A 27,301-nucleotide genomic window follows, 5' to 3' on the forward strand; every position below is an offset into this window, starting at 1 on the left:
GATAGTGCTTAACATTTGGGAGGTGAATTTTTATTTCATGTAGTTCATAAATGTACCAAACTGCACTTTTCTCCTAAGTCCCTATAAATACTATAAAACTTCCTTCCACCTCACCATACATGCTTGAAATGCTACTTCAACAGCATCAATCAAGATATGCTTTGTTTGGTCTACATTATCTTGAAAACTTATCTTTTCAGAATGAAGCATTTAAGTTCTATCTTTCACAAGTTTACCTGTCTGAAGCTGCTGTTCTTGCTGAAGTTCCGATTGCTCTACTTGGTGAGGCTGATTGGAGAAAGGCTGGCTGTAACTGGTCTGGTACTGATTTTGTTGCTTTAAAGTTTCTGGCTCATTGACAGGAGGAACAGGTGCATTCATGTTAAATACCTATAGGAGAAGTAAATGAGAACCAAAGAGATTCAATATTCTGAATAAATTGATAAATTACCAAATACACTTTGCAACTTTTAGAAAGTTAAATGTCTTGGAAACTATTACTACTGTCCACGGTACAATTAACCATTATGTAATCAAGATGCTGACTTACAAATGTTTTGCAATCTATAATAAATATGATTGTTTAGTACTTACTGTCTGCATGGACTGGAATGGAGCTGCATTAACATTGATTCCGCTGCTATGCAAAGGTTTGCTAGAGGCAGCCTGAAATACCTGAGGCTGGGATGCAGCTGGAAGAGGCGATGATGTTGGTGTCTGATCTGCACTTAAGGTTATTGAAGCCTGCCAAATAAATTTCAATCTGATGTTAGCAAGCCATGAATCAACTTCGTGTCATATCATATTATAAAAGCATAGGTAACTGATGGCCAAGCGTTCCCAAGACAAGGATAAGCTAAGATCCCTACTTATCTAACACTTATTATCATGCTCTATGTCTTTGAGATATGGACCTAAGCATTGTCCCTCTACACTACACCCATATACATGAGGTTCTGGAGCAGGTTACACTGAATCAGTAATGTCCCTCCTCCCCTTGCCAAGCAAAATGAACTTGCCTGAATCTGGTCAATTGATTCTTTCTGAGGCCGTTGTTCTGTTGAATGAGAAGGCTGATACATGGGCTGGGATGCTGTATATCCCTCACTTGTGGAAGAAACCAAGGGGACCTGTCAAAGTTTTAAAATTAAGCAGATACTCCTGCCAGGGCCTCTGGGTAAATTTCTTGCTATTAATCTCATATGGTTTTACTGACACCTGCGCTAACAACATTCTTTTGCTCAGTTCAATTACCTTTAGATTACCTTTAGTATTCATTACTCCCAATATACAATTACAAGTTTTGCCAAAAGTTTTATTTTGCAAGTTTCCATCACAGGCAAATGAAAAAACAACATTTTGCTAAATTTTTGCCACATTTTAGTATTTGCAGAACTGCATGCAAACATAGATGTTCATACACCTGAGTGCAGGCTAATACTAATTTCAAAATACTTGGGCCTATGATAAGGACTTTCACATGATGGGGGCAGGAATAGGCCTCAGACCTTCCTGACAACATACAAATTAAAAGCTTGTTTTGAGCTAGGTGAACTGAGCTTACAATACAAACATTATTCATGAGATATGGATGTTTCTTTCAATTCCCTGCGGATTGGGAAGAAAACACAGATAGGCAAAACATTCATATGGGGACTCCTGAGGACAAAATCCAAGGCCCAAATATGTAGTAACAGGAATCTGCCTTACAGAGCACCAAAAGATTGGTGCCTCTCGCTTGCCTATGCCGACTGGCAGCAGCGCTCCAGGGTTTTGGGGGAACAGAGAGGAAATTCAGCCAATAGTTGTCCAGGTACAATTCTTACCTGTGTGGCTTCAGGTTGGACAGGAACCTGGGTGGACTGCGCAAGCCTCGATTCAGTATGAACTGGAAATACAATAATATTAACCATAATAAAATAGTGTGTGTGTTAGATATTATCTGAACTACTGTCTATTTGTTTTATATAAGCTTATATATTTCTGCTGTAGAATACTGCATTGAAACTGAACATATTAGTTTTCCACATTAAACCTAACAGCTGCAAGCACAGCCTCAGATTGTATCTGATTTTTTATTAATCAACTACTTGCTCTTTTGTTCAGTATTTACAAGCCTGGCATCAAACAGACTTCATCAGAATATAAAAAGTAGTTCACATCCTACTAGCCTCACTTGAAAACCTATAAGATGACAAACGTTTCTACCAATCAACTCCCTTGACAATGTTTAAATAATGCACATTTCTAGATTTAGATTTCTGAATTCTTAGTAACTTAGTACTTCCAACTATACCAAAATCTTACTCCAACTAGATATGAATTCGATTTTACCAACCTGGAGGGCAAACCATCTGGGGTATATCCAAGTTTTGTGCTGCATTCATAGGCTGAGCTGAAACAATAGCAGGGTCGAGTGCCTGATTCTCAAATTCCAACATGGAGTCCTAGATAATTAAGACAAGATTCAAGCAAGGTACAAAAGAAACAGAATCCCTTCAAAAGTACCATATATACTCGAGTATAAGCCAACTTTTTCAGCACATTATTTATGCTGAAAAAGCCCGCCTTGGCTTATACTTGAGCAAGGCGGGCGGCGGCAGAGGGACGAGCGACCCGAAAGGAGCCCTTTCTCATCGCTGGTCCCACCACCTCTCACAAGGGCAGGCACAGGAGCTGCGGTTGGGAGAGGTGCTGCGCTGTGCTGTGCCTTTCGGGTTGCTTGTTCTTCCACCACCGTTTGTGGTGTGGTGAACCGGCTTATACTCGAGTCAATAGGTTTTCCCAGTTTTTTGTGCTAAAATTAGGTGCCTCGGCTTATATTCAGGTCGGCTTATACTCGAGTATATACGGTAACCAGCAAGCCAGCCAGGGCTGACCTCTCTGAATTAAATGAATGCAAGTGAAATGTGCCCAATTTCAACTGGACTGTAATTCCCGAGAATCCCTTTTGACCAAATCCAACTATGAATAAGGAAAACAACATACCTGCATGAAGTTGTAGGGGCCTTGCATTTGTGCCATAAGGTCCTGTACTCGTTGTCTCCTAACAAGAGGATCTGCTTGAGCCACAGCAGTAAGCGTATGGGCATCTGGAACTGGAGGAGATGTAGCCTGTGGCTGTTGCTGGAGCGAATTTACCACCTACATCAGAAATGGCCAACACTGAGAGTCAGTCTGTCAGTTTCCGCTACTGGCCCACTATTATTATCACAACCGCTAAACTGGATGTGCAAAATATGATATGTAAAAGAATGCATTTCCTGCAAAGGAAAGCATTCTCTTTTAAAAATGAGTATCATAACTTAGTATTGCTGCTTGTTCAGCTTCACTAAAGATAGAGAAGTGAAAGTTGGCTGTAGTGAAAGTCGAGGGCACTAACATCTGACAATCTACCACTGAAACCCCTTTATTGTCAGCATGTATTTTGCTCACATGCTTTCGATGTTGATTGGTAATATAATGAATAATGTTAATTTTAATCCAGACTGACAAATAATCTAATGGGTTCTGCTTGTGTTCAAGAATCTTTATCAAACATTCCCACGCATCAGTTATTCAGCAGGAATATGAGGGAAACTGGTTCTGATGTTGTACAAAGTCTATAAATGCAATTCTTTCCTCTGCAAGAATATATGTTGCAAGATCAAAGCAAAAAGGAAAATGTATCAACAGAGTTAATTTGTGTTCCTTGAAAATATGTAAAATGTGCCCATGCGTTTTGCAACTGCGTGCATGCATGCTGCTTTTAGAATGCAATTGCATTTTGACATTTGAGGCACTGAATAGATGTAAGGCAAGGCTTCAAGTTCAGTTGTGCATTGAATTATTTCCATTCTTCAAGAGAGATTTCAAAGTTCTTTTTGCCTTTTGCAGACTCAGGAAATACTGGACTAGAGATACTTTATTTTAAGGAACTTTATAGTACAAATGCCTGGGGAGAAAATGGAAGGTGAAACTTGAGCGGTGTTACTAATAAATAAAGTTGTTTTCACAGGAAACAGGTGTTCGTGTGTATAAGTTGCTCAAAGTATATCTACAATTAGCCCTATAGCATCTAAAGCAGTGATAGGGAATTTCTGATTCTCCAGATGTTGTCCCAGCAAACCCAGCCAGCTGGAGAGCCAAAGGACACTCAACCCTGCTCTGATTAAACACTTGTGGCGCCACATGTTAGAGGCATTAAGGCAAGCAATGCAGTTTTAAATAGTCAAGGAAACATCAGGATTATCCAATACCTTCAAATTTTATAAGACTGAACAAAATAGAGTAGACTTCAAAACCTGGTTATCCCAGAACCAACATTTAAAGTCACACCATGGCTGAATATGCACTGATAATATTGCTGTAGTAATGTAACTTGTACATAATAGTTCATTGCACTTTTTATTCTATTTAAATTTAGCTCTTCTTTGTCTACTAATGCAGACATTTGGGGCTAGGTTTCCTGCCAAAAGGTGTTCTTCTAGTGCTAGAAAGTTCTGAGTGTTTCACTGAGCAGGCAGAATCCATATGTGAAACTGCAGAGACCATGAAGAATTAAAATAGCTTTAATATTCTTATTATCCAGAATTTCAAGTGTAACATTTTTATCTCAGGACCAGGAGAAACACAGAAACACACACACACACACACACACACACACACAGTTACTGTTACAATCTTAGGTAACAATTCTTTTAAAAAAAACTATTTCATTTGATAACTATCAACATTTATCACAGATAGCCTTGCAACTACAAATGTTAAATGCTTGTGGCTTTTAATGGTATATTGAAATTCCACATAAAATGCTGCATCCTGGCTTTAAGGTAGATGAACAAAATGTTACAAAGTCTACTTCAGATAGTCAACTGACAGATGCACCATCTCTTCAAAGGCTGAAGACAACTGTGGACAAAGCTGTAAAAATTACAATTAGTTTATATTCTAGAGTTAGAGTGAACCAATGTTTTATAGAGTTCTACCATTCTGAAAACATCTGTTCTCCCTAATGGATGGGTTCATTCCAATTTGTTAATGGAAACTATCTTAGGACAGACATCATGCTGTAATTAGTCTTCCAATACCAGCAATACAAAGACTCCTGGAATATAAATATAAAACTCAATTACACTATTTTACATATGGGGAGGTTTAGTGACTGTAGGAGGAAATTCTAAAGCAGCACTAGAGCGTTTAATAACAGATATAGGCTTGGATCCCCTTCCTGCTCACTTCAACCCCCTGCTCAATCTAAAAAACTACTTCTAAGTCTCAGATTCTATAGAACAGTGTCAGAAGTAGCACTGAGAGCTACAGAGGAAGTGGGATACTGGCAGAAATAAGAGGAGGGAACTTGTATAAACACCTTTGTAACTGAGCCATTTTCTTCTAACTTGTCAGTCTACTTTTAGTTGTGTCCTAGCTTATGAAATGTGATTTAGTTTACATACTGAATTTTCGAAATTAACTGTGGGCAATAGCTAGCACTGACAAGGGGACTACCAGCTCAATCATGCTAAAAGACCACAATTCTCTTTAGATTTACAGCTGCATTCAAGCTACGAGGGAATGAAAACAGATTGCAATGTTACCTAAACATTCAGAACACCTTACCTCAACAGTTTCAACTGTCCACTCATCTACCTGTTCCTTCTCACTACTGCTGAACTGAGTCTCTGCCATGAACTGTCTGTTTACATACTAAAATAAAAGTGAGAGAGTACAACAGTAAGACAGTAGCATTCATTTTTAAAAGGTGCCTACAATCTTTCCACTGTTTAGTACCTCTGTTGATTCAACTTCACTGGGTTCAGTGTATTCTTCCGTTGGTTCTGGCTCTAAGAGGAAAATACATGATTTTAGGTAATGCTATACTGAAACATAATACATAACTTTTAGTTTACCGTTACCTTATAGTTTTAATTTACTATTAACAATTTTAGTAGAGATACATTCATTCAAGAAACCACTTTTTGAAGTGTTCTGAGCTTATATTTGGTGCTTTTGTTTTTGCTATTTATTTTGGGGTTTTTTTATTTTGAGACTTTTCCAGTTAATTTGTTTTTGTGACTGTGTGGATCCCAGTTCAGCTACTGATTGATTGATTGATTGATTGATTGTGTGACTGCAGAAATGGATAAAAGCCCCCCCATCCAAACAATGACTATCATCAGTGCAGGTAAGAAAAAAAATAATTTTAATTTTTGTCATCTACAATACTGTTTTATTTATTTTATAGTACAGTATGTTCTTTATTGCTTTCATTTGATGGATCAATGGTCTCGTAAGATAGTAAAATTCATGTTAAACTGCTGTTTTAGGGGTTGTTTTTGGAAGTCTGGAACGGATTAATCCATTTTGCATTACTTGCTATGGGAAAGTGTGCCTTGGTTCTGGAACTCTTTGGTTTTGGAACAGACCTCCAGAAGTTTGAGAACTAAGGTACCACTGTAGTTAAATTTTAAGTATTTAAGAATTTAGTATGCATACAAGATGAAGGTTGGTCATAATAAGCACCCTGTAAAGGAAACATACCCACACTAGAATCTTTATCTAGTTTAGAGAACTACAGCTTGTTTGGGGAAAGCCACAGAAAGTTTTTTAAAATCAGTTTAAGTTTGTAGGATAGATATAACCAGTTACACGAGATTCTAGTTTTGTTTTCCATAGCCGGCTCCAATAAAATACTAAAGGTTTCAGTAAGCCTATAAATCTACTGAAGTTGCAATTCTATTCACATTAACTTGGAAATAAAACACATTAACAAACCTAGGATTAGGCTCCTAATATATATTTTTAGTTACCAGTTTCTGCAACAGCATCTTCAACTGTAGGTGCAGGCACCGTCTCCTCTTCGTCACATAATCCGTTCTGCTGGTTGTGAGTGTCAAAGTAACTTGTTTGAAGAATACGTTCAATAACTTCTCTTAGGGCTTTATCTGTTATAAAAACACAGATATTTTTAAAACTTGTTTCACCCACTAAATACCTGAGCATTTTAATTTTATCAAATTATTTTATTATTATAACACTAACAAAGGGCATTGCAGATTAATACCTTGCACTACCCACAGCACAATGATCTATTTTGCAGATTTCTGCAGTTTATTTTTAAATAAGGACTTACTTAAGATGAAAGTCATTGTATGTAAATCCAAATTCTTCAAGAATAAATCTGTGTATCAATGGATGATGCACACACAATTCAACAAATTAGAATTTTGGCTCTTCGGTGTTTCTGGAAGTTAAAAACTATCCAAAGCCTACATGCAGGAATAAGAACTCCTGACTTGTTAACTTTCACTAACATGAGAATGGAAGAAAGGCACATGATAGAATAAAAACGAGAATTACTTGTCTAAAGGTAATATCCAATGTTAATCATACCCACTGAAATCAGTGGCTCCAAGTAACGTAAGTACATTGCTTTCAATGGGTCTACTCCAAATATGACTTGGTCAGGTATTATCCTAAGTGGCCATGCCACATATTAAAATGGGCAAGGACAAAAATAAATCATCTAAAGAGAGAAAAGGAAACAGAACCTCTACACAAGCAAGAATGAGACCATTTTTCTGTAGTGTTATATGGTGCAATTTGTCTGTCACTGAAGCCACAGGTGTATGAAGTATAAGAAAAAAACTGATAGGCCAGGCTCAAGCTTAAATAGAGGAACTGAGTAGCCAGGACTAAACTAAGGTCTCAGGTAGATAGAGGATCCCAGTAAATGTCGGTAATGAACAACATTTTGAGAAGGGTATGAACTTGTAGCACCATGCAAGATGACAGGTAACTGATAGGTATTTGTATACTATTTTGACAGATAAAGCAAAACAGGATCAGCAGAGAAGAAACAGTATTTTTTGCAAAGAAAGGATATGGACAATGGACATAAACCTATAGGAATCTCTCAATAGAAAGGACTTTGATATGGAAGTGATCACCAACATGCCTAGCATTGATATAATCGTATCTTGAGTGTGCTTTTGCAGGTGTGATAGGAAGTCACAGGAAAAAAATTTATCAGTTGCATCTGAACAATCTTGACAATTCTGCCAAAAAATGCCATGGCATAGTAAGCAGTCTAGGGATCGAACAATCCCCTAGACATGATGTGCATTTCCAAGGAACAGAAAAAGCTGTTGAGTTCATATTTCTAAGGTCCAGCCTTCCCCAAGGATTCAGTAGAAGCATGTATGAGTGATGCATCCCTACAAAACTCTTAAGACATCTTATGAGTAAAATGTAGACAGAGACAGCAATGCAGAAGTGTTTAGAAAGTTGTGTTCAAACCAACAACTGTTCACTTAATACCAAGTTGAATTTTCCCAGTTAAAGTGACAGACAGCAGATTTAAGACACAAAAAGAAATACATTGTGACACAAAGCACTTCCCCCACTGAGACAACAAAAGGAGAGAGCTCCATCAATGACAGGAAGCCATAGCATTCAGGAGAGCAGCTTCCATACACAGAGACAGTACCTCCAATTAACACTAAGTAGTGGTGTTCAGCAACCAAATGTACTGTGTATTTATGTCCTGTCTGAGAGCTATGCAGATCACTCATGAGACCTAGCATAGCAAAATTAGCAGGTCATCCTATAGGTGGCTTAATCTAAACACAAACATTCTGGACTCAATTTTACATATGCACTGCAAATGAATATTATGGGAGATAAACTATGATCTCAACCACTAAACCAGTAACTGAAACATGAAAACTATTTAAACCTAGATTATTAAAATGACAAACAGTTTCAACACACAAGTTGTACCCTTTAAACAAAAATAGCTTAGATAAACTTTTAATGACAAAATTCCTCAGCAAATATGACTAAATATAGTGATTTAAATACACTACTCTTGATTTGGTTCTTGAAGTATGTAATCACTTCTACATATATCTTCTACCATAGCTTCTTTCAGCCACTGTAACAGTTAATTATTTTTGAAATAATGTTCTCCACTCCTTTAACTGTGAACAATTCTTCAGAAGGCTCTGGATTTATATAATATACCAACTATGACTGTATACAGCAATTCCATACCTTTTATGTATGACCACATTGTACTTAGGCATCTGTACGCTGTACATGGGAGATTCCATCAAACCACCTGAATCTAGTTTCTTTAGTGTATTTGCTGCAAAATTTTACTCCAGCTATCAGTTACGACTTGATAGGCCTGTGAAATTATCTGTTTTACTACGTCAAATGAAACTTTGAAAGGCTTTTTTGCTAACCCAATTTCTGGAAAGCAAGTGTTGCTAAGCGGTCACAAAATACTGATGAACAAACGGAAACCAGCAATGGTTTTCATTAAGTGCTGAGTAAGGTTACATGATAATAGAATACAATCTGCTGTAAATTAACATATTGTCAGCTATTCAGCTACTATATAACCACTGACACTGGAAATAGCATGTAACAGAATCACTGTGAATACTCTAAAAGCTTGGTATTTGAAGTGCTACTTTAGCTCTAATGTTAAGAAAGATAAACATACTTACAGGTTGTTCCACATACAGGTTTTTCCTTCCCTTCCAGTAAGTCCCACAGATGAATCGATGCCTGTTCATACTGTTCACTCAACCTTCAACAAAAATATTAATGGAAGCATAAGATACCTCAAACCACCTATGTTGCAAAGGAGATTAATTGGATTGTTTCATTAACCATATCAGAATCATTCTGGCAATCACAATACCTCACATTCATGTCCCGTTCAGGTTCAACTAGCTTGTAAAATTCATCTAGTGTTGACAGTTCCGTCTCTGTTAATACCGGCACTCCATTTGTTCCTTGCTTTAGGTCATTTCGCACTTCATCATCACCCAATTTGTCCAAAATAAACTGCAATTCAAGTACTGTTTTTAAACGTTTTTGCTCAGCTTCTTCTCTCATTAGCTGTTCCCGTCGAGCTGTCTTCTTTATTGTTTTTTGAATCTAGTAATAAAGTACACTAGGTTAACAATTAATTGTGACCAGTTTAAACTGTTACCCTCTCTTCACTTATGAATGAACAAAAAGTAAAATATTCCCAATTTTATCAGCATTTCAAATATTCTCAATGTTTCCCAGAAGGTTTTATGGAATGTGGACAAACAGGTATGCCAGCTGTCTTTCTCTACTTCCATTCTTCCCAGTCCATTGCCTAAGTCCTCCACTCCCCATCATCTGTGGTTTACCACCTTTCTAGAACTGTATCTCTGCCTCACATACTGCATTGCAGCATCATGCACTATCATCTAAAATAATACTGAAGCATAATGGAACCAGACTGCTGGAACTTATCAAAAAGGTCTAAAGAGATTCTAGAAAACCTGTTTTAATATCTGCATAATGTATGTGAAGACTACATAGGATCACAGACATTTTTAATCTTTCAACATTTGCGATCTCAACAATAGGGGAAAAAATCAACTTTTGACTCATGTTGTCCTCCTCTATTCCTTCTTTTCAGCAGAGCTATGTCAATTTAAAACAACAACAACAACACCGGATAAAAGGAAAGGATTTGTCATCATTTAAAAGTGGGAGTGCTTCTTTATTAGACTTCTTTTGTGCTCTTTCAAATGTAAGAAAAATCAGCCCAACACTGCTACAGTTGTACCTCGCAAGACGAATGCCTCGCAAGACGAAAGAGTTTTCCGTTTTTTGAGTCGTTCCGCAAGACGAATTTCCCTATGGGCTTGCTTCGCAAGACGAAACGTCTTGCGAGTTATTGCGAGTTTGTTTCCTTTTTCTTAAAGCCGCTAATAGCTGCTAAGCTGTTAATAGCCGCTAAGCCGCTAATGGCCGTGCTTCGCAAGACGAAAAAACCGCAAGACGAAGAGACTCGCGGATTAATTTCGTCTTGCGAGGCACCACTGTACTAGATACATGAAAGATGGGGGGGGGGGGTTATCCACATCAACCATATTTTAGGAACGTCATTCACAGGTACCACATTCATTTTGACCAACAGCACAATCCTAACTAACCATGCCTACTGAAATCAATAGGCCTACTCCCAAGTAAGTGGAATCAGGAGTGCAGTCTAAAACATTAAACATGAACAGAGAAAAAAAATCTTACTGTCCAGTTCACAAATCACAGTCAAACCATGGCTTGGGAACATGGTGAGTGCTCATTTTATTTCAACTTGCTGTGGCTGGATGGTTTCGTGGGAGCCGATTGAAACTAAATCCTTCGAAGACAGAGGTCCTATGGCTAGGTCGGGATAGCATGGGGATGAGGGACCAACTCCCTTCTCTTGCGGGGGCCCAATTAGTGCCATTGCCTTCCGTTAAGAGTTTGGGTGTAATCCTTGACGCCTCCCTTTCCATGGAGGCGCAAGTCACAGCAACAGCCAAGGCGACATTTTTCCACCTTCGCCGCACCAAGCAGTTGGTCCCTTACCTTTCCCGCCCCGACCTGGCCACAGTGATCCATGCAACAGTCATCTCCAGGCTTGACTACTGTAACTCGCTCTACGCGGGGCTGCCCTTGAAGCTGTCCCAGAAACTCCAGCGGGTACAGAATGCTGCAGCGAGGCTCCTCACAGGGTCTCTGCCATGGGAGCATATTCATCCAGTGCTTTTCAAGCTGCACTGGCTCCCGGTGGAGTACAGGGTCAGATTTAAGGTGCTGCTTTTGACCTTTAAAGCCCTTCACGGCCTAGGACCCTCGTACCTACGGGACCGCCTCGCCTGGTATACCCCACGGAGAGCCTCAAGGTCCATAAATAACAACACCCTAGTGGTCCCAGGCCCTAAGGAAGTTAGATTGGCTTCAACCAGAGCCAGGGCCTTTTCAGCACTGGCCCCAACTTGGTGGAACGCTCTGTCTCATGAGACCAGGGCCCTGCAGGATCTGATCTCTTTCCGCAGGGCCTGTAAGACAGAGTTGTTCCGCCTGGCCTTTGGATTGGAGCCAATTTGATTCCCTCTGCCCCCTTTTTCTTTTTTCTTTTCCTTCTCCTGCAATGAGGCTCCATTTTAATATTTTAATGTTCCATTATTTTAATGTTGTATTTTATTTTTGTTTTTAAGTTGTAATCACTCATCTTGTTTTTATTATTGCTTGTAAGCCGCTCTGAGCCCGGCCTTGGCTGGGGAGGGCGGGGTATAAATAAAAAATTATTATTATTATTATTATTATTTTCCACTTCCTGATTCACAGTAGTCAGTTTGCCATGACACACAAAGCAGTTTGTTGCCTCTATGCAGCCAGTGCCCTAAGTGTCGTCTGAACTGAACCATCAACTTTTTACTTACATCCTGGCTCAGAGCCATGAAACTCCTCTGCAGTTCCTTAGCAAATTCCAGGTTATTACTGACTTCTTGGTGCTTGGACACAGCATCCTGGGGGAGGGAGGAAAATTAATGTTGCCTCTTTTGAAGTTTGAAAACTTGGAAGACTTTCCCAACTTTAATCCTCAAAAAAGAAATCTACTGTACGCTAGTCTTTACTTTAGTGTACAGACTTTCCTCCTAGTCATTTGCATAGAATAGTTCCATATTTTCCCTAATGGCAGAGTGTGTAGATATGGTTACAATGCACCTCTGCTGAATATAATAATATAAAGTACTGTTATTAAGGTCTCTCATTATCCATGATAATGCAACAATTAGAATAAAAGAACAAGGGTTAAAATAAGCCAATCTCTTATGAAAAATCTTTCAATATGTCAGTCAAAACATTTACCAACTGGTCTTGGTTAAGGCGTTCTCCTTTGTTCATTCGATCCTGATAATCATCAAGTTTGCCCTGTAAAGAAAGAAAAAAGTTTCACAATATATATACCTCAAACAAATTTAAATGGAACTGACTATGCTATATACTTTATAGAACACAGAAGCCCAGTTTGCCATGTTCCATTGTTAACAGGAGAAATCAAGTGAAATTATTCAGAGACAAAATATCACAAGAGTTTTCTGAGAGTAGGTATTTATTTATGAACCACTAGAATACATCTGGTAAACAAACAGTACTAGGATGACATTTGTATTATTTCTTAAAATATAATATGCATTTTCCCAATTTAAAAAGAAAAACAGCTACACTGTAACCTTAAAGGGAGTAGACATGTACTGTAAGATCAAAGTTTAAATGTTTATCTGACCATGCAACATTGTATCGAACTGCTGAAATAAATGAGTTATTTATTAGCTGCTTTTCAGGGCCAGGATGTTATAAAGCAACATACAAAGAAAAGAAAGGCAACATAACAGGCAGTGTGAAGCACAAACAGATACATACTGAATTAAGCACCCAAGTTCTCTTATAGAAACGCAACAGAAAAGGAGATGGTGCTATTCCAACATTAGTCCCGTTAAAATCAATGGTGCTACTTAAGTAGCACTGAGTATGACTTAGCTGGATATTACCCTTAAGTTTTGAAGGAGTTACCAAATGCCAGAAATTAAAGAGACAAACAAATATTAACTGGAAGAGAATTCCACAACTGTGAGGCCACCACCAAGGATGCTCTGTATCATGGGTTCACCACCCTACAAGGATACTTAAAAGCTGATAAAATTTTGAAGTTATAGAATTCCTACACAGATTTACCCAGGAGTAAGCCCCGTTCAATTCAATGGTGTTAGCTTCTGGGTAGCCATGTGTAGGCTTGAGCTTGCAGGCTTTATACAATAGTTTAAGGAACACATTACATTTGTTTCTTTTAACTTGTTCCACAACTTTGAGGGTTTTTCTTCCGCTTTCCATTCCATTTTTTAGTAATTCTTTGCAATATCCAACTTGTCATACGCAGAGTAGACGCATTGAAATAAAGGTTACTAAAGCTGCTTACGTCCACGGATTTCAACGAGTCTTTGTCTGATATCACCCATCCTTCCCACACAAACACATAGATTCCATATGCAACATTCACCACACAGAGAACCTCAAGCATTGTACCTGCCCAGGGGAATATTATCACACAAAGCAGTTTTATGTAGGCTCCTTATAGGACCATTTATATTAAAATTAATCATTTTGCTTTGAGTAAGAAATATTGTCATCTAGTTCTTTTCTGTAAGGTAGTATACTGTAGAATCATGAGTTGCAGGAAGTATCAAAGGTCATCCTGTCCAACCGCGACAAAGCAAAAATCTATTACCATAACATTCCCGATAGGCAGCTAGCCAGCCTCTGCTTTTATCTTAAAGGAGAGTCCATCACCTCCTGAGACTATAGTAATGTAAAATGCTCTTTCTATCCTTTAGTCATATTTTATTTCTAATTTGATTCTATTTCTAATTTGATTCTAGTGGTATAGGTTCTACTTCCTTGGAGTGACAGAGAAACAAATCTGCTGCATCCTTTATGTGAATGTCCTTCAAATATTTGATTTTTGTATCACCTCTTAAACAGTCACTTGTTCACCCAATTTCTTCAACCATTCCTTCTATGACTTGGTGTCAAACTCCTCAACTTATTCATCCCCCTTCTCTGGACATATTCCAGTTTGTCAATATCCTTCTTAAACTGCACTGCCCAATATCAGACTTGGTATTCCAGATGAGATCTGATAAAGGCAAAATAGGGATACCACCACTTTTCATGATCTGGACGTTGTAAAATTGTTTTAGCCTTTCAAACAGCAGTTTTGTGCTGGTGACTCATTTTTAGCTAGATCCTAATCCTAATCCATGTACCATCATGGTGCTCGCCAGATGTTGAATTGTCCAACACCAATCATCTCTGACCACAGGACATGCTGGTTGGAGCTGATAGGAACTATAGTCCCAACAACACTTGGGGGCATTACATTGGCTATCCCTACCCTAGAATCTTTTTATACATACTATTGTTAAACTAGGTTCTATCTACCAAAATACATGAATTTTTTCACTGTTCCTAAGGGTCAGCTCTAGAGTAGCTCTTCTTTTTGCCTGTTCTTCCATCTTCTGGAAGATCAAGTTATCAACCAAGTTTCATTCTTTTAATAATCTGCCAGTTAATATTTATCCTCATTCCAAAATGTTTTCAACTATTAACCTCCTTTCTGGAAATATCCAAATGGGCCTTACTAGTCCTGAATGACTCCTTCTAGTTTTGGTAAAACGGTGCTGTATCCTTTCACTAATGAAAATCCAGATAGATTTATTTTTAATGCTGAGCTTTTTTTTTAGTTTTGCACAAAGTTGTGGCTGCAGTATTTCAGATGTGTCCTGACATTTGGCAACCCTAACTAATGAGAAGCCTCTTCCACTCATAGATCCCAGTCTTCAGATTCGGTAGAATAGCACTTCATTAGAAAAGTGCCGTATTTTTTGCTCTATAAGACGCACCAGACCACAAGACGCACCTAGTTTTTGGAGGAGGAAAACAAGAAAATATTCCGAATCTCAGAAGCCAGAACAGCAAGAGGGATCGCTGTGCAGCGATCCCTCTTGCTGTTCTGGCTTCTGGGATAGCCGCGCAGCCTGCATTCGCTCCATAAGACGCACACACATTTCCCCTTACTTTTTAGGAGGGAAAATGTGAGTCTTATAGAGCAAAAAATACGGTAACTCAAAATCCAGAGGAATGAATCTGTTTGTGCAGACTTTTGTATAATAATTTGCAAAAGCTCATTCTCAGTATCTTTATGGTCTGCTGGTTTACACACAACTATTTGTGTGTCCTTATTCACTGCTTCTTGTGCCATATGCCAACTGTGATACATTGTGGCACTGAACTGTACTTCTACCTCTTGCATAGGAAATCACGAAACACTGAATTTCCCTCTTATTAATGGACTTGCTCTCTGCATTGCTGCAAATTATTGTAGTAAAAACAGTGTATCAGGCAATAAATTTCAATTGGCCATGAGAACTAATCAGCAAGATTACAAATTCAAATAATCTAAAAATGAGTGTTCCATGTGCCTTCATTTCAGTGCTTTTTGTAGACTAATTGTTCTCAAGATGCCAGGTCTGCTGCAACCAGCTCCCCTTCCCCATGTCTCCTAGAACTTGCAGAGAAATGAAACTGGAAGAGCAGAGGGTGGTTGTGCGCAGACGCAGCCTGATACTTCATGGGAAAGACCCTGGAGAGGAGGCATCTTAGTAGACACTAGGAAAGTAGGGGCCTTTAGTCCTCGCAACTACTTCATCAGGGCAAGACCTCCTAGAAAGAGTTGCTGAGACCACTAGGCCTGAGCTGTGGTTTGTTTCCTTGAATAAATATTAAACTGCACTGGCCTCAGGTGATTTATCATTTTTGTCGCTGACTCCAGCCTTGACAGCTGATTACACCCAATTCTCTCCTTTCCATTTGATTCCAGTGTTTAATGTCTGTAACAGGTGGATTAGGATCAACAAACTGAACCATAATCCAAACAAGACAGAGGTGCTTCTGTTCAATAGATAAACCAATCTATGATAGGAATTCATCCTATTTGCATGGGGTTGCATTCCCATTGAAGTTTCAGGAATCTAGTCTAGGGTACTTCTTGTTCCAACTTGCTGAGATGTCAAGTGTTGGCAGGCGTGCCTTAACCATCTTAGCTGGTGTGCCCATTCCTAGAGGTGTCCAATGACACACACCTTAAATTATATCCAGATTTACTATTGCAATGCATTCTACATAGGCATGCTTCTGAAAAGTGTCCAGCAGCCTCAGTTGGTGCAGCCTGCAGCAGCCAGATTTTTAAGCACAGCTGGTTCATCCCACAGCTGGGATCATCTTGCTAAAATAGCTACAGTGGTGCCCCGCAAGACGAATGCCTCGCAAGACGAATAACTCGCTAGACGAAAGGGTTTTTTCGGTTTTGCGTTGCTTCGCTAGACGAATTTCCCTATGGGCTTGCTTCGCAAGACGAAAACGCCTTGCGCTTTTTTTTTAAAGCCACTTGAAGAGGCGCAGTTGCGACGGACCATGCTTCGCAAGACGAAAAACATCGTAAGACGAAAAGACTCGCGGAACTAATTCTTTTCATCTTGCGAGGCACCACTGTACACTGGCTTCCATGTTATTTCTAGGCACAATTTGAAGTGCTGATCATAACCTCTGCAGTCCTAAACAACTTAGAACAAGGATATTTGGTGGATAGCCTGTCCTTGTCCCCCATTGTTCAGATCTTCTAGAGAGGCTTCATTGAATCACACCAGTTTCCAAGCTGTAGAAATGAAAAAGGGCATTCTGCTGCACCTAAAGTGTGTCATTCTCTCCCTTCAAAAGCAGATACCTCATTTCCTTATCCCAGGCTTTGGTTTGTAAGATTATGTGTCTTGGGATCTTGCCACTGTGTCTACTGTTAATATTTTATCTGCTCTTTTCTTACAGCTGCTACAGTCTATTAATCCCAGTTGCTTGTATTTTTGCTAGTGCATTAGTACTGTCTTTATTTTTGTATTTATTATTACCACCTTTAGTATAATTCATAGAAAGATGGGGTTAAAAATATTCATTATAAATGCACAATATAAAGCTTGAAAATGTTGCCTTTATAAAACTGTTTACTACTCTCAAACCTTTCAACCAAAGAATTCAACTGGAATCAAAGCTAAGCCATCAACGTCATCAAGGAGCAATTTTATATACAGAATAAAGCAAGCATAAGAATATTAGTTTTAGGCACCAAATTAATTGGACATCACATGAGTGTTATCCAGGCATAAAGATGGATACGAACAGAAGCTTGCAAGATATACTCAATTATACTCTATTTTCAATTTTATGCTACCATCTACTCACCAAATAGACAAGAGAGTTAAACAACCACTACAATTTAACTTTTATATTTTTCACCGAGCAACAGATTTTTTTAAAAAATTGAAAAGCTATCTGGCACAACAATCTCCTTAAGAGTGAATACAATGTTCCAATAGGAAACAGCTTGTCTACATTTTTCACAGTGCAGTTTAACTTTGTGTGAAATAGTTCTCCAAAACATCCTTAGCTAGCTTTAACATTGAAAAGAAGTTATTTTCACTTTCTATTCTGAATAAAGCCTTCTACTTCCTTCACATTAACTTTTACACCTTTAACAAATACTATCTTTTCACTTGACCCGATGCAATCAAAGACACCGAAAACTGCTGTGCTTGCTTCTAAATTCTATTTTAGCATGAATGCAACCTATTTATAAATGAAAAGGAAATTATCAATTTAACATAGAAATTTCAAATAAAATAAAATACAGTCATACCTCAGGTTAAATGTGCTTCAGGTTGAGCGCTTTGAGGTTGCACTCCACGGCGAACCAGAAATAACAGAATGCATTACTTCTGGGTTTCACCGTTTGCACATACGCAGACAGTCAAATGACATTGCGCGCATGTGCGGAAGCGGCGAATCGCGACCCACGCACACACGCAGTTGCGGGTTGCGTTCGCTTCTGGATGCGAACGAGGCTCCGGAACAGATCCCGTTTGTATCCAGAGGTACCACTGTATTTGCAACCTGCAAAGTATTTGTTAGCTGAATCAATAATTGTGGACCATATTTGATTACACAGCAGATAAAAAAGGTAATCCTTCCTACTTAATGATGATATTTGGAGCCAGATTTAGCAACAATTTAAAATCAGTACATCCACGTCAACCATGTTAGAAAATGGCAGAGCACTGTCCCAGTTTAAGGGGATGGGGAGCATTACATACACAACAGCAAGATTGTGTGAACAAATGCTGTGTGTGGCTCCCCTCTCTGATCTAGTTGCAGGACCCATGGTGCGAAAATCCTGCTGCTTGGTGAGGAAGGATTTTATTCAGGTCCCACACCTATCCTTCCTTAATGTCAGATAACATAAGAAATTTTAAGCTATAAAAAGGGTTCTGTGTAGCCCTAGGTGATCCCCACATGTATTAAATTGAGGTGCTATTTATAGCTAATGCTAGAGTATATACTGTATCATTTATTTTTTTTACATAATGGACACTATCCATGGAGCTAGCACACAGGTGTTAGTGACAGTGCTGGCACATGAGACGTATTCCATGAGTTCCTTGGTGGCAAGCTTCCATGTGCCTTCCTTCCACTATCTATTTGGAGGTTAGACTGGAGAAGCTGCTCAAAAGAAGCTGAAAAAATATGTATAGGTTTTGCTTAGGGCAGTCACAGGATGAGCCACCAGACTAGGTACTGTACCCTTATAGGTTAATTATAAACACAAAAAGTAAGCTATTTTAAAAGACTTAAAAGTATAATTATCTATAATTTGTACCAGAATTTTCATCCGCAGTTGTGTTCTGTCAAGTTCTACCTGCGCTGGAGAAATGGGGCAGGTAGCCAAAGCTGGTAAAACACACCCCTAACCACCAAGGCTACATATGTCTCCAGTGACAAAGCTGGGGTATACAACCCCATCCAGAACAGGCAATTGGCCAGTTTCTTGGACATGGGATCCACTCATCCAGAGTCTTGCCAGGATTTAAGCTCAGCTTAATTTCCCTCATACATCTCAATGTTTTTTTAAAAAAATAATTTATTTAACTATTTATAATCTGCACTTTCATAAAGTATATTAAGTACTGCATTCAGGCACTGGTCCAAAGCCTCCAGCTTCAGATAAATGGAGCTGAGTGTCATCAGTATACTGATAACATCTTGCCACAAAACTCCTAATGACCACTCCCAACAGTTCTAGAGATATTAAATAGCACAGGGGTTAAAAATACAGCCCTGCAGCACCCCACAGTGCAAGTGCCAGAGCAGAAAAGCACTCTCCCATGCTCACTCTGGAGGTTATCAAAAGCTGCGCAGATCAAGAAACAGGAGTACAGCTGCACTCCGCTTGTCCCATTGTTGATAAAAGTCATCCATAAGGGGGACTGAGACTGACTTGGTGTTATGGCCAGGCCTAAAGTCAGATTGAAATGGGTGTAGATCAAGGGTTCCCAAGCATCATACAAGTGGTTTGGAGTGTCTGTAATAAAATTTAAGAATCACAAAACATCTAGCACAGCACATTACAATTGCTACACCAGGCATAAAATTAAGTGATCAGTCAAGAACATCAGCAATTTTCAAATGGTTCATGGGGGAAGATTGGGAGCCACTGGCCTAAATAATCTGTGGCATCTAAGAATGTCTTCAAGTTTCCCCACTAGGACTCTCTCCACCAACTTTCTAGAAAAGAGGTATTTACAACTAGCTGGTAGTTATTCCAAACCAAAAGGTCCAGGGCTAATTTCCTTGAGAGTGGTCATCCCACCACACCTTTCGAATCAGCAGGAACCACACTCTGACACAGAGAAGAATTAACAAATCCTGAACACAATCAGTCAAACTCTGTCAGAGTTAGGAACAGTGGTCAAGTGGGCACATAGTTGTGAACATAGTTGAGAGTATAGGTGCAAGCACTTTGCCCTTATGTGGCTGCATAAACTAAAACCAATTCCACGAAGATCACAGACTCTGGCATTGGCTACTTTGACTACAAGCGCAACAAAAGCAGTGTCAAGGTCACTCTGAAGTAAACTAACTTTATCCTCAAAGTGTGCAGCAAGTTGCTCACAGCAGCTCCCTGAATGTTCCAGAGGTTCTTCCCCCACAGTGGGAGTCAGCAACCTTTGGACGATCTGAAATAGCTCTACCAAACAGCTACTAGATGTAATGCAAGCTGTGAAATATGCATTCTTTGCCACCTGTGCTGCCACATGGTAGGCACAATTATGTTCACTAACCACTGTTGGTGGGCTTCAGACTCTGTCATGTACCATCTGGGCTCTAGTCTTTTGTCCAGCTCATTTCATTGCCTGTAGCTCTCCAGAATACCAAGGAGCCAGTTGGGCTCTGCAACACCAGAAAGGATGCTTAGGACCAATTGTATCAACCAAACAGCCATATTATTTCAACATCTATAGAAAAGACCAGAAATTTGACAGGCTCAGATTTCTCTACTAGAAAACCCCCAGTGTGTTCAGGAACCCAGGAGGTTTCATCAGTCTCCAAGGGTGGCCATTCAAACAGGCCCATCATCTTTGCCACCATTTTGCCAAACTTTACCTGAGAATTATCTGTCCATGGCCAGGGAGTGTATTTTACCCCCCTACCTTCAGTCTATCACTCAAGGTAAAAACTGCATCAAGCATGTGCCCTGCCCAGGGTGTTAAACTGATGACATCTAAGGCTCCTCCATGGTTGTCACAGAAGCCATGAAGTCCCAAGCTGGCCCTCTAGCAACAGCCATGTGGGTACTGAAATTGCTCAGGTCTATTGTCCTGGGGTCCTCAAACACCATGCTAGAGAAAATCTTTGTCAGGGAAGCGACTGGCCAGCAGGGAAGTCAATATACCAGCAGCATCACCAATCTGTCTTTCTGGGACAACACCAGGTGCAAACCTTCTAAGCACACCCAAATGTCAAGAGGTTTTCTGGTAAAGGAGATGGTACTTATGTGGATAATGGCAGCACCCACTCCCCCCAGTCTGGCCTGGTGGTGTAACAAGTACCCAACCTTCCATAATACATACCAGGTCAGTCCTCTCACCACAATCCAATTGTGAATGGTTCACATAAATTCGGGCCACATATTAAAAACTAGGAACAATAATAAATGAATCCTACACAGTTGTTCCTCCCTCTGCTCCTAGTTCTGGGAAATGCACCATACCCAACCTCTCATCTTGAGTTACGGTCACAGGTTTGCTTCTCCTACAATGCCTATCCCTAACTGAAATACACTGGATGAGAGGGCTGCAGTCCAAAAATACTTGGAAGGCACCAGGTTGTAGTAAGCGGTCTTAGGCCATCTAATCTATACTTCTCTCCAACATGTGTCATTTAAGGATGTTCCTTTATCAATATTTGTCACTGGAAGCCCAAATGGCTTCTATGGCCAGGAAGACCTTTTTCCAGTTACAGCCTTCCCTAGCCCAGAATAGCTTGGCCACAGTTTTGCAGTTTCCAGCCAGACCCTGAAGAGGGTTTGGAAACTGAAGCTGGTACAGAACACTACTTCTAGAGTGCCAGCTTGAATTTTGATGTAGCACCACATAGTATCTTGCAGAATCTGCACTGGCAGCCTTTATGCTACTAGGCCTCATTTAAGATGCCGCCGCTGACGTATAAAGCCCTGAGCTACTTGGGACCTGCCTGGTCTTCAGTTCAGCAGAGGACTGCTTGTTGTTCTCACCCAACTTCCAGCAAGTATTCACTGTTGTTCAGGTATGAAAGAAAGGGCTTTTGTGATAGCTGAGTCACAGTTAAGGAACTCTCTTGTCCTAGTGGCATGGACACCTACACTTTTATTGAGCTTTCCCTGCTATCACATCAATACATCTTTATTTTCCCAGTCTTATGTTGGATCTGTTTAAGTCTTCTTATGTACAAGTCTTCATATTTTAATTGTTGCCTGAATCTGTGCATTTCTATGTTTTGAATTTTTAGGACATTTTGTTTGTGTTTATTACTTCTGCTTTTAACTGCTTGTGTTGTTTATAATGTGTTGGTAATTTTGGTACTGGACATTCAATGCCATTTTGTTGTCTTTTTCAGTGAAAAATGGAACATAAAAACCAAAATAAATGTGGAGCTTCCTAAAAGTCAATACAGAAAAGTTCCTATGCCTGAAATATGATGCTTACAGATGGAGTTCTGAAATATTTTCATTTGAAAGATTTGCACTCCAAAGTTTGATTCTGGGTTCAATATATATACTATTTAACCCAATGGTGCACTCCCATGCACCTTTACTTGGAAGTAAACTCTGCTAAATTCAGTAATTACTCCCAAGTCAAACAGGTTTAAAATTACATGAGCCCTACCAGATAAGGCCAAAGACCTATCTAGGCAGCATTTTGCTTTTTCACATGAACACAGCAGTCCTCTCTTGTTGCTTCCTGCCTACTGCTCCTCTGATCATTGAAACAGTATGCCACCACCATGACCAGCAGCCATGATCCTGATCCTCTTTTAAAGCTAAACTGGTAGCTATCACTACATCTTGTGTGGTAGCAAATTCCATACTCTGTGCTGACCCTTTAAAATTCACCTCCATTTGATTACCCCAAGTTCTAACACTGAGAAAACGAGACATTCCCTGTCTGCTTTCTCCATGCTGTGGATAATTCTATTCATCGATAATGTCCCTTTCTACTTGTTTTTTTCTAAACCCCCCCCCCATCGTCAATGAATAAATCTTAACCTTCCTCACAAGGGAATTCCTCCAGCACATTGATAATTTTGGTCTCCTTTTAAACACTTGATCTTTCCATGCCAGCTGGTCATTGCAAGTGGTTTTCTTTCTTCCTCCTCCCCCTCAATCCCTTTTGTGTGATGTTTTGCATCATACACCTAGGGACATTTGGAAGCAACCCTGGAAGGTGGCTTTTTTCATTTTTTACTAAAGAGCTGGATAAACATTGTTTAAATTAATTAATTAAGATTAACCAAATTAACGTGATACAAAGAGCTTGGTGCCCTTAAGACTCCTGTGCAGCCAGTGGAACTTTTACCACATCACCCCCATCACAACTATAATAATTTAGCTTTTCAAACTCATTGGTGCTTTAGAAGTGGCATGCCATTTAAGTTCCACTGAACATGCAGATGAACTGGAATGATTCTCTGGACTGTAGTGCCAGTATTTTTTATAAACCCATACAATGTATCAGTTTTGTGGAAGGAAGAGACTAACTTTTCACTAGAATGGGTTATTCCAGCAGCATAGTCTCAGCTTCCAATCATGTATTCCCCCAAAAGCTCAATTCTAAAGTGCAGCTTGATCAAATGCATGCTGACTTGAGAGGAAGTCTCACTGTGCCCCAGGTGCAAAGGCAATTCTGACGAAGAGCATTAGGGCACCTTAGGTGGCAATAATTTAAAAATGCTGCCCAAGAGGCTGATTTCCCTTCCTGGCCTAGACTTTGCGACAGACACCCTTCCCAACAAAGCAGCCTGAGCTCTCGTCACCCAGGGCCGGAGCCGCAGCCAGCCCGCCTGAGGCGTTTCATACACGCCGGAGCCCTTTAACGTCGCCGTTAACCAGGGCGCACCCATCTTCAACGGGGCAGCGAGGACATGTTTTCATTTGGCGTCTACGACTCGGCTTCGACATCATAGAAATAGTAACTAAAATGGGAGGGAGAGGTGGGGTGTTGCGCGCACACAGAGAGCGGAGGCTGCGCGTCTCTGGCAGGAAGGAAGCCTGCCGGGCCTTTGTGCAGCACCCGCCGTCGCTCACACAATAAGCCTCCCTCTCTGGGAAGAACCGCTGCCTCTCGCCGCCGCCATGTTGGGTCCTGGCCGGCTCCATGTGCACCGGGGGGGGGGGAGAAAGAGAGGCGGGAAGAGTAGAGAGGAGAAAGAGGGTCGCTCGTAGTTCGGCCGCCACCGAGCCTTCAAAGCCTCCCTTCGGGCGGGAAGCAAGGAGAGGGCGGGGGGCGAATTGGAAAAGCAGCTAAGCCCCCGGCTCCAACTGCCCCCAAATGCGTCCCGTTCGGGGCGGAAAAAAGAACAAAGGGAGAAGGCCGCGCCGCCTCCCCTCGGCCGCGGAAACAAAAGGCGGGGCAGGCCGGCAGGGCCCCGAAGGGAAGGCACAGCGATATGCGACTACGCCTCCCGCCCGGCCCCACAAGATAAGATAGCGGCATCGGCCGGTGGGGGGGAGAAGAGCTGGGGGGGGGGATTTGCGCCTCCGCACCTTTTTCTTCTCCAGGTTGCGCAACTTCTTGTCGATGACGCCCAGAATCTGCTTCATGGCCTCGGTCTGCACCGAACTCGTGCTGCCGCCCGGAACCGACGCCGCTTGGGATGGAGCCGCCCCAGCAGCTACCGTTGCCGCGGCTGCCGTTGCCGGAGGCGCCACCGACGCCGCCTCGTTCCCCGTTTTGCCGCCGCTGCTGCCGCTGCTCGCCATCGCGCTGCTGGTGGCCGAGGGCATCGCTTAACTGAGGAGAGAAGAGCGCGGCGTTACGGGATTCGACGGGGAGGGAGGGGGAGAGAGAGCGCGCGAGAGTCAGCCCTTGAAGGGAAGCGGGCGAACGGACGGGCCGTCGGAGGGGACACGGCGCGCGAGGGGAGGGGAGAAAGGAAACGCCTCCTGCCAGGAATCCTTTTATTCTGTTTTTTTTAATTATCTCCCCACCCCCTTTTCTCGAACGCGCGACTCAGACCGCACCTGTCGGCGCGCGCCCAGCGATTCTAAGGCAACCTGACTTGTAAGGTCCGTCAGCGGAAGGGAGGGGGAAAAAAAGAAAGGCAGCCCTTCGCGCGGGCGCGTGCTCGGCACCGCCCACGTGACCGGCGGCCTGCCCGCAGCGCCGTTCCCTCATCCTCCCGCCCAACAGTCTTGGAGGAGCCACCCCTCCTTTATCTCAATCCTTTCCCCGACAGCGCCCCCCCCACACGTCCGTCCGTCCGTCCCTCCTTTCACTCCTCGCTCCCGCTTCCTCACCGTGTGTGTTTGGTGCGCGCGCACGTGTGTGAGAGAGAATGGAAATGGGTATCCCTAGGGCGCGCGGGAGTGCAAGAAGGGGACGGCCCAATGTGTGTGCCTGCGCGCGCGAGGGGGGGGGAGGGGGACGGCCGCCTCTGCCCACTCCAGCCCCGTCACTTTCACCGCTCCTCCTTGTTACCTCTGCGCCGAGATACGGAGGGGAAAGAGAAAGAGGAGGGAGGGAAGGCGAAGAGCGCACGCGCACGCGAGGGGCGGAGCAAAAAAAGGAGGGGGCGAGCGACCCGGCTGAGGGAGGGAGCGGGGTCCTCATCCGTTAGGGCTGCCTCCGCAGAGCGCCTGATCGGCAAGCGGCTAAAGCAGCTCACGCCCGTCTCCCGAGTGTGCCTTCGCGAGAGCCTGAATATTATGACGCCGGTCTTTCAGGCGCCAAAGCGGAGGAGCACAATGGTGAGGCGGAGTGAGACGCTTGCCCTCGCCTTGAAAGGCCGCGGGGCGGAGTTCCCGGCCGGGCTGGGCGGCGAATCTGCTCTTTTTTGGGGCGTGTTACGTCCGAGCCCTTAGATGGCGGGGAGGCGGGCCTCTCTGAAAGCGCTGCATTCCCACGTGAAATTGAATCTGCAGGTTTAGACACGCGTCATTAAAAATCAATAAGACGCTGATTTCTGTCACTGGCTGGGCAGCAGCTGCTCGCCAGGTATTTACTTTTGCAAGTTTTTTTGTGGGTTGCTTACTAGAAAGCGAAGGCGGTTGTTTGTGTTGGCACTTGGAAAATATTCAGTATTAACCTAAGCCTCCTTGGTCCTCTGGGCAAAAGTGTGGCACCCATTTCGGAACAGTGATTAAGTGTACTGGAAAATCTCTAGCGGTGTTGAAGTTTCAACATTGGTATGGTCATGGTAACTGGACATAAATTTATGTATCCTGGGTAAGTGGCTGCCTTAGTAAAACCCTTATATGTATCTAGGGAGGTTGTTGGGTTTTTTTTCAAAACATTGCCCTCTGGACTTTGGAGAAGGGATGGTTAACGTATTAATAAAACCAGCAGGATTTACGGTCGGTGTGGAGGGAGATGCTACTTGTGTAGGCCGAGGTGCCTAATCAAGGTTTCAAATTCTGAATATTTGGGAACTGGTACACTTGTTTTTGATAAACGATGAAATAAATAATATTGCAGGAAAATTATCTAAGGTGATAAAAAGGACCCCTGACCATTAGGTGGCCAACTCTGGGGTTGCGGCGCTCATCTTGCTTTATTGGCCTAGGCAGCCGGCGTACAGCTTCCAGGTCATGTGGCCAGCATGACTAAGCCGCTTCTGGCGAACCAGAGCAGCGCATGGAAACGCCATTTACCTTCCCGCTAGAGCAGTACCTATTTATCTAATTGCACTTTGATGTGCTTTCGAAATGCTAGGTTGGCAGGAACAGGGACCGAGCAACAGGAGCTCACCCCGTTGCAGGGATTCAAACCGCCGACCTTCTGATCGGCAAGTCCTAGGCTCTGTGGTTTAACCCACAGCGCCACCCGCGTCCCTTATCTAAAGTGATAGTGGATAATTATTTGTTTTACAAAAGGCTTTATAGGAGTATTCTTTTTGGTGGCCTGTTGCAACTCGGTGTAGTCACCAAATCCATAGAGAAGGGCCCAAAAGTTTTTTCCAAGAAGTTGTGTTCAGGTTCAGTAGTAAAATAAATTAAGTGAATAAAAATATGCCTTCTAGGCAGGAATATGACCAGGATTTTTAAGTCGCGCAGTGAAGGAACTGAGCTGTAGAAACACCCATACTATGACGACACACCCTGCTATTCAGGTTGCAACCTGCACATGCATAGGCAAACACAATAGCTGTGTTTCCCTAGAGTTGCTTTGACATCCCTTGATCTTAAATAATAAGTCCATTGAGAAAGCAAGAAATAGGTTTGATACATTGGCAGGTCAGGAGAGCTCTGACTAAATATCTGCCACTCTTGGGCCAGCCACAAAATATATTCCACCTCTCTTAA

The 27,301-nt window shown here is 41.7% G+C and overlaps 1 protein-coding gene across 5 annotated transcripts in view; it reads right to left on the minus strand.

Moving 5' to 3' along the window:
• The window catches only part of CAPRIN1 (cell cycle associated protein 1), a 31,360-nt gene extending 5,879 nt beyond the window's left edge, over positions 1 to 25,481 (minus strand). For 2 of the 5 annotated variants that reach the window (XM_081164698.1, XM_081164694.1), the window contains exons 1-15: positions 25,022 to 25,160; positions 24,545 to 24,791; positions 12,673 to 12,735; positions 12,243 to 12,329; positions 9,692 to 9,930; positions 9,495 to 9,577; positions 6,789 to 6,923; positions 5,770 to 5,822; positions 5,599 to 5,685; positions 2,989 to 3,144; positions 2,339 to 2,447; positions 1,827 to 1,888; positions 1,020 to 1,130; positions 595 to 744; positions 237 to 390 (exon numbers count right to left, since the gene is read on the minus strand). In XM_081164698.1, coding sequence (XP_081020824.1) covers positions 237 to 390; positions 595 to 744; positions 1,020 to 1,130; positions 1,827 to 1,888; positions 2,339 to 2,447; positions 2,989 to 3,144; positions 5,599 to 5,685; positions 5,770 to 5,822; positions 6,789 to 6,923; positions 9,495 to 9,577; positions 9,692 to 9,930; positions 12,243 to 12,329; positions 12,673 to 12,735; positions 24,545 to 24,784 — 1,729 coding nt within the window. In that variant the 5' untranslated portion in view covers positions 24,785 to 24,791; positions 25,022 to 25,160. Of the gene's footprint in view, positions 1 to 236; positions 391 to 594; positions 745 to 1,019; positions 1,131 to 1,826; positions 1,889 to 2,338; positions 2,448 to 2,988; positions 3,145 to 5,598; positions 5,686 to 5,769; positions 5,823 to 6,788; positions 6,924 to 9,494; positions 9,578 to 9,691; positions 9,931 to 12,242; positions 12,330 to 12,672; positions 12,736 to 24,544; positions 24,792 to 25,021; positions 25,162 to 25,297 lie in introns of those variants that run through there. The other 3 variants (XM_081164695.1, XM_081164697.1, XM_081164696.1) reach the window with 3 other exon arrangements.
• Positions 25,482 to 27,301: the final 1,820 nt, after the last annotated feature.

Source organism: Podarcis bocagei, assembly GCF_964188305.1.
Source record: "Podarcis bocagei genome assembly, chromosome: 1".
Taxonomy (NCBI): domain Eukaryota; kingdom Metazoa; phylum Chordata; class Lepidosauria; order Squamata; family Lacertidae; genus Podarcis; species Podarcis bocagei.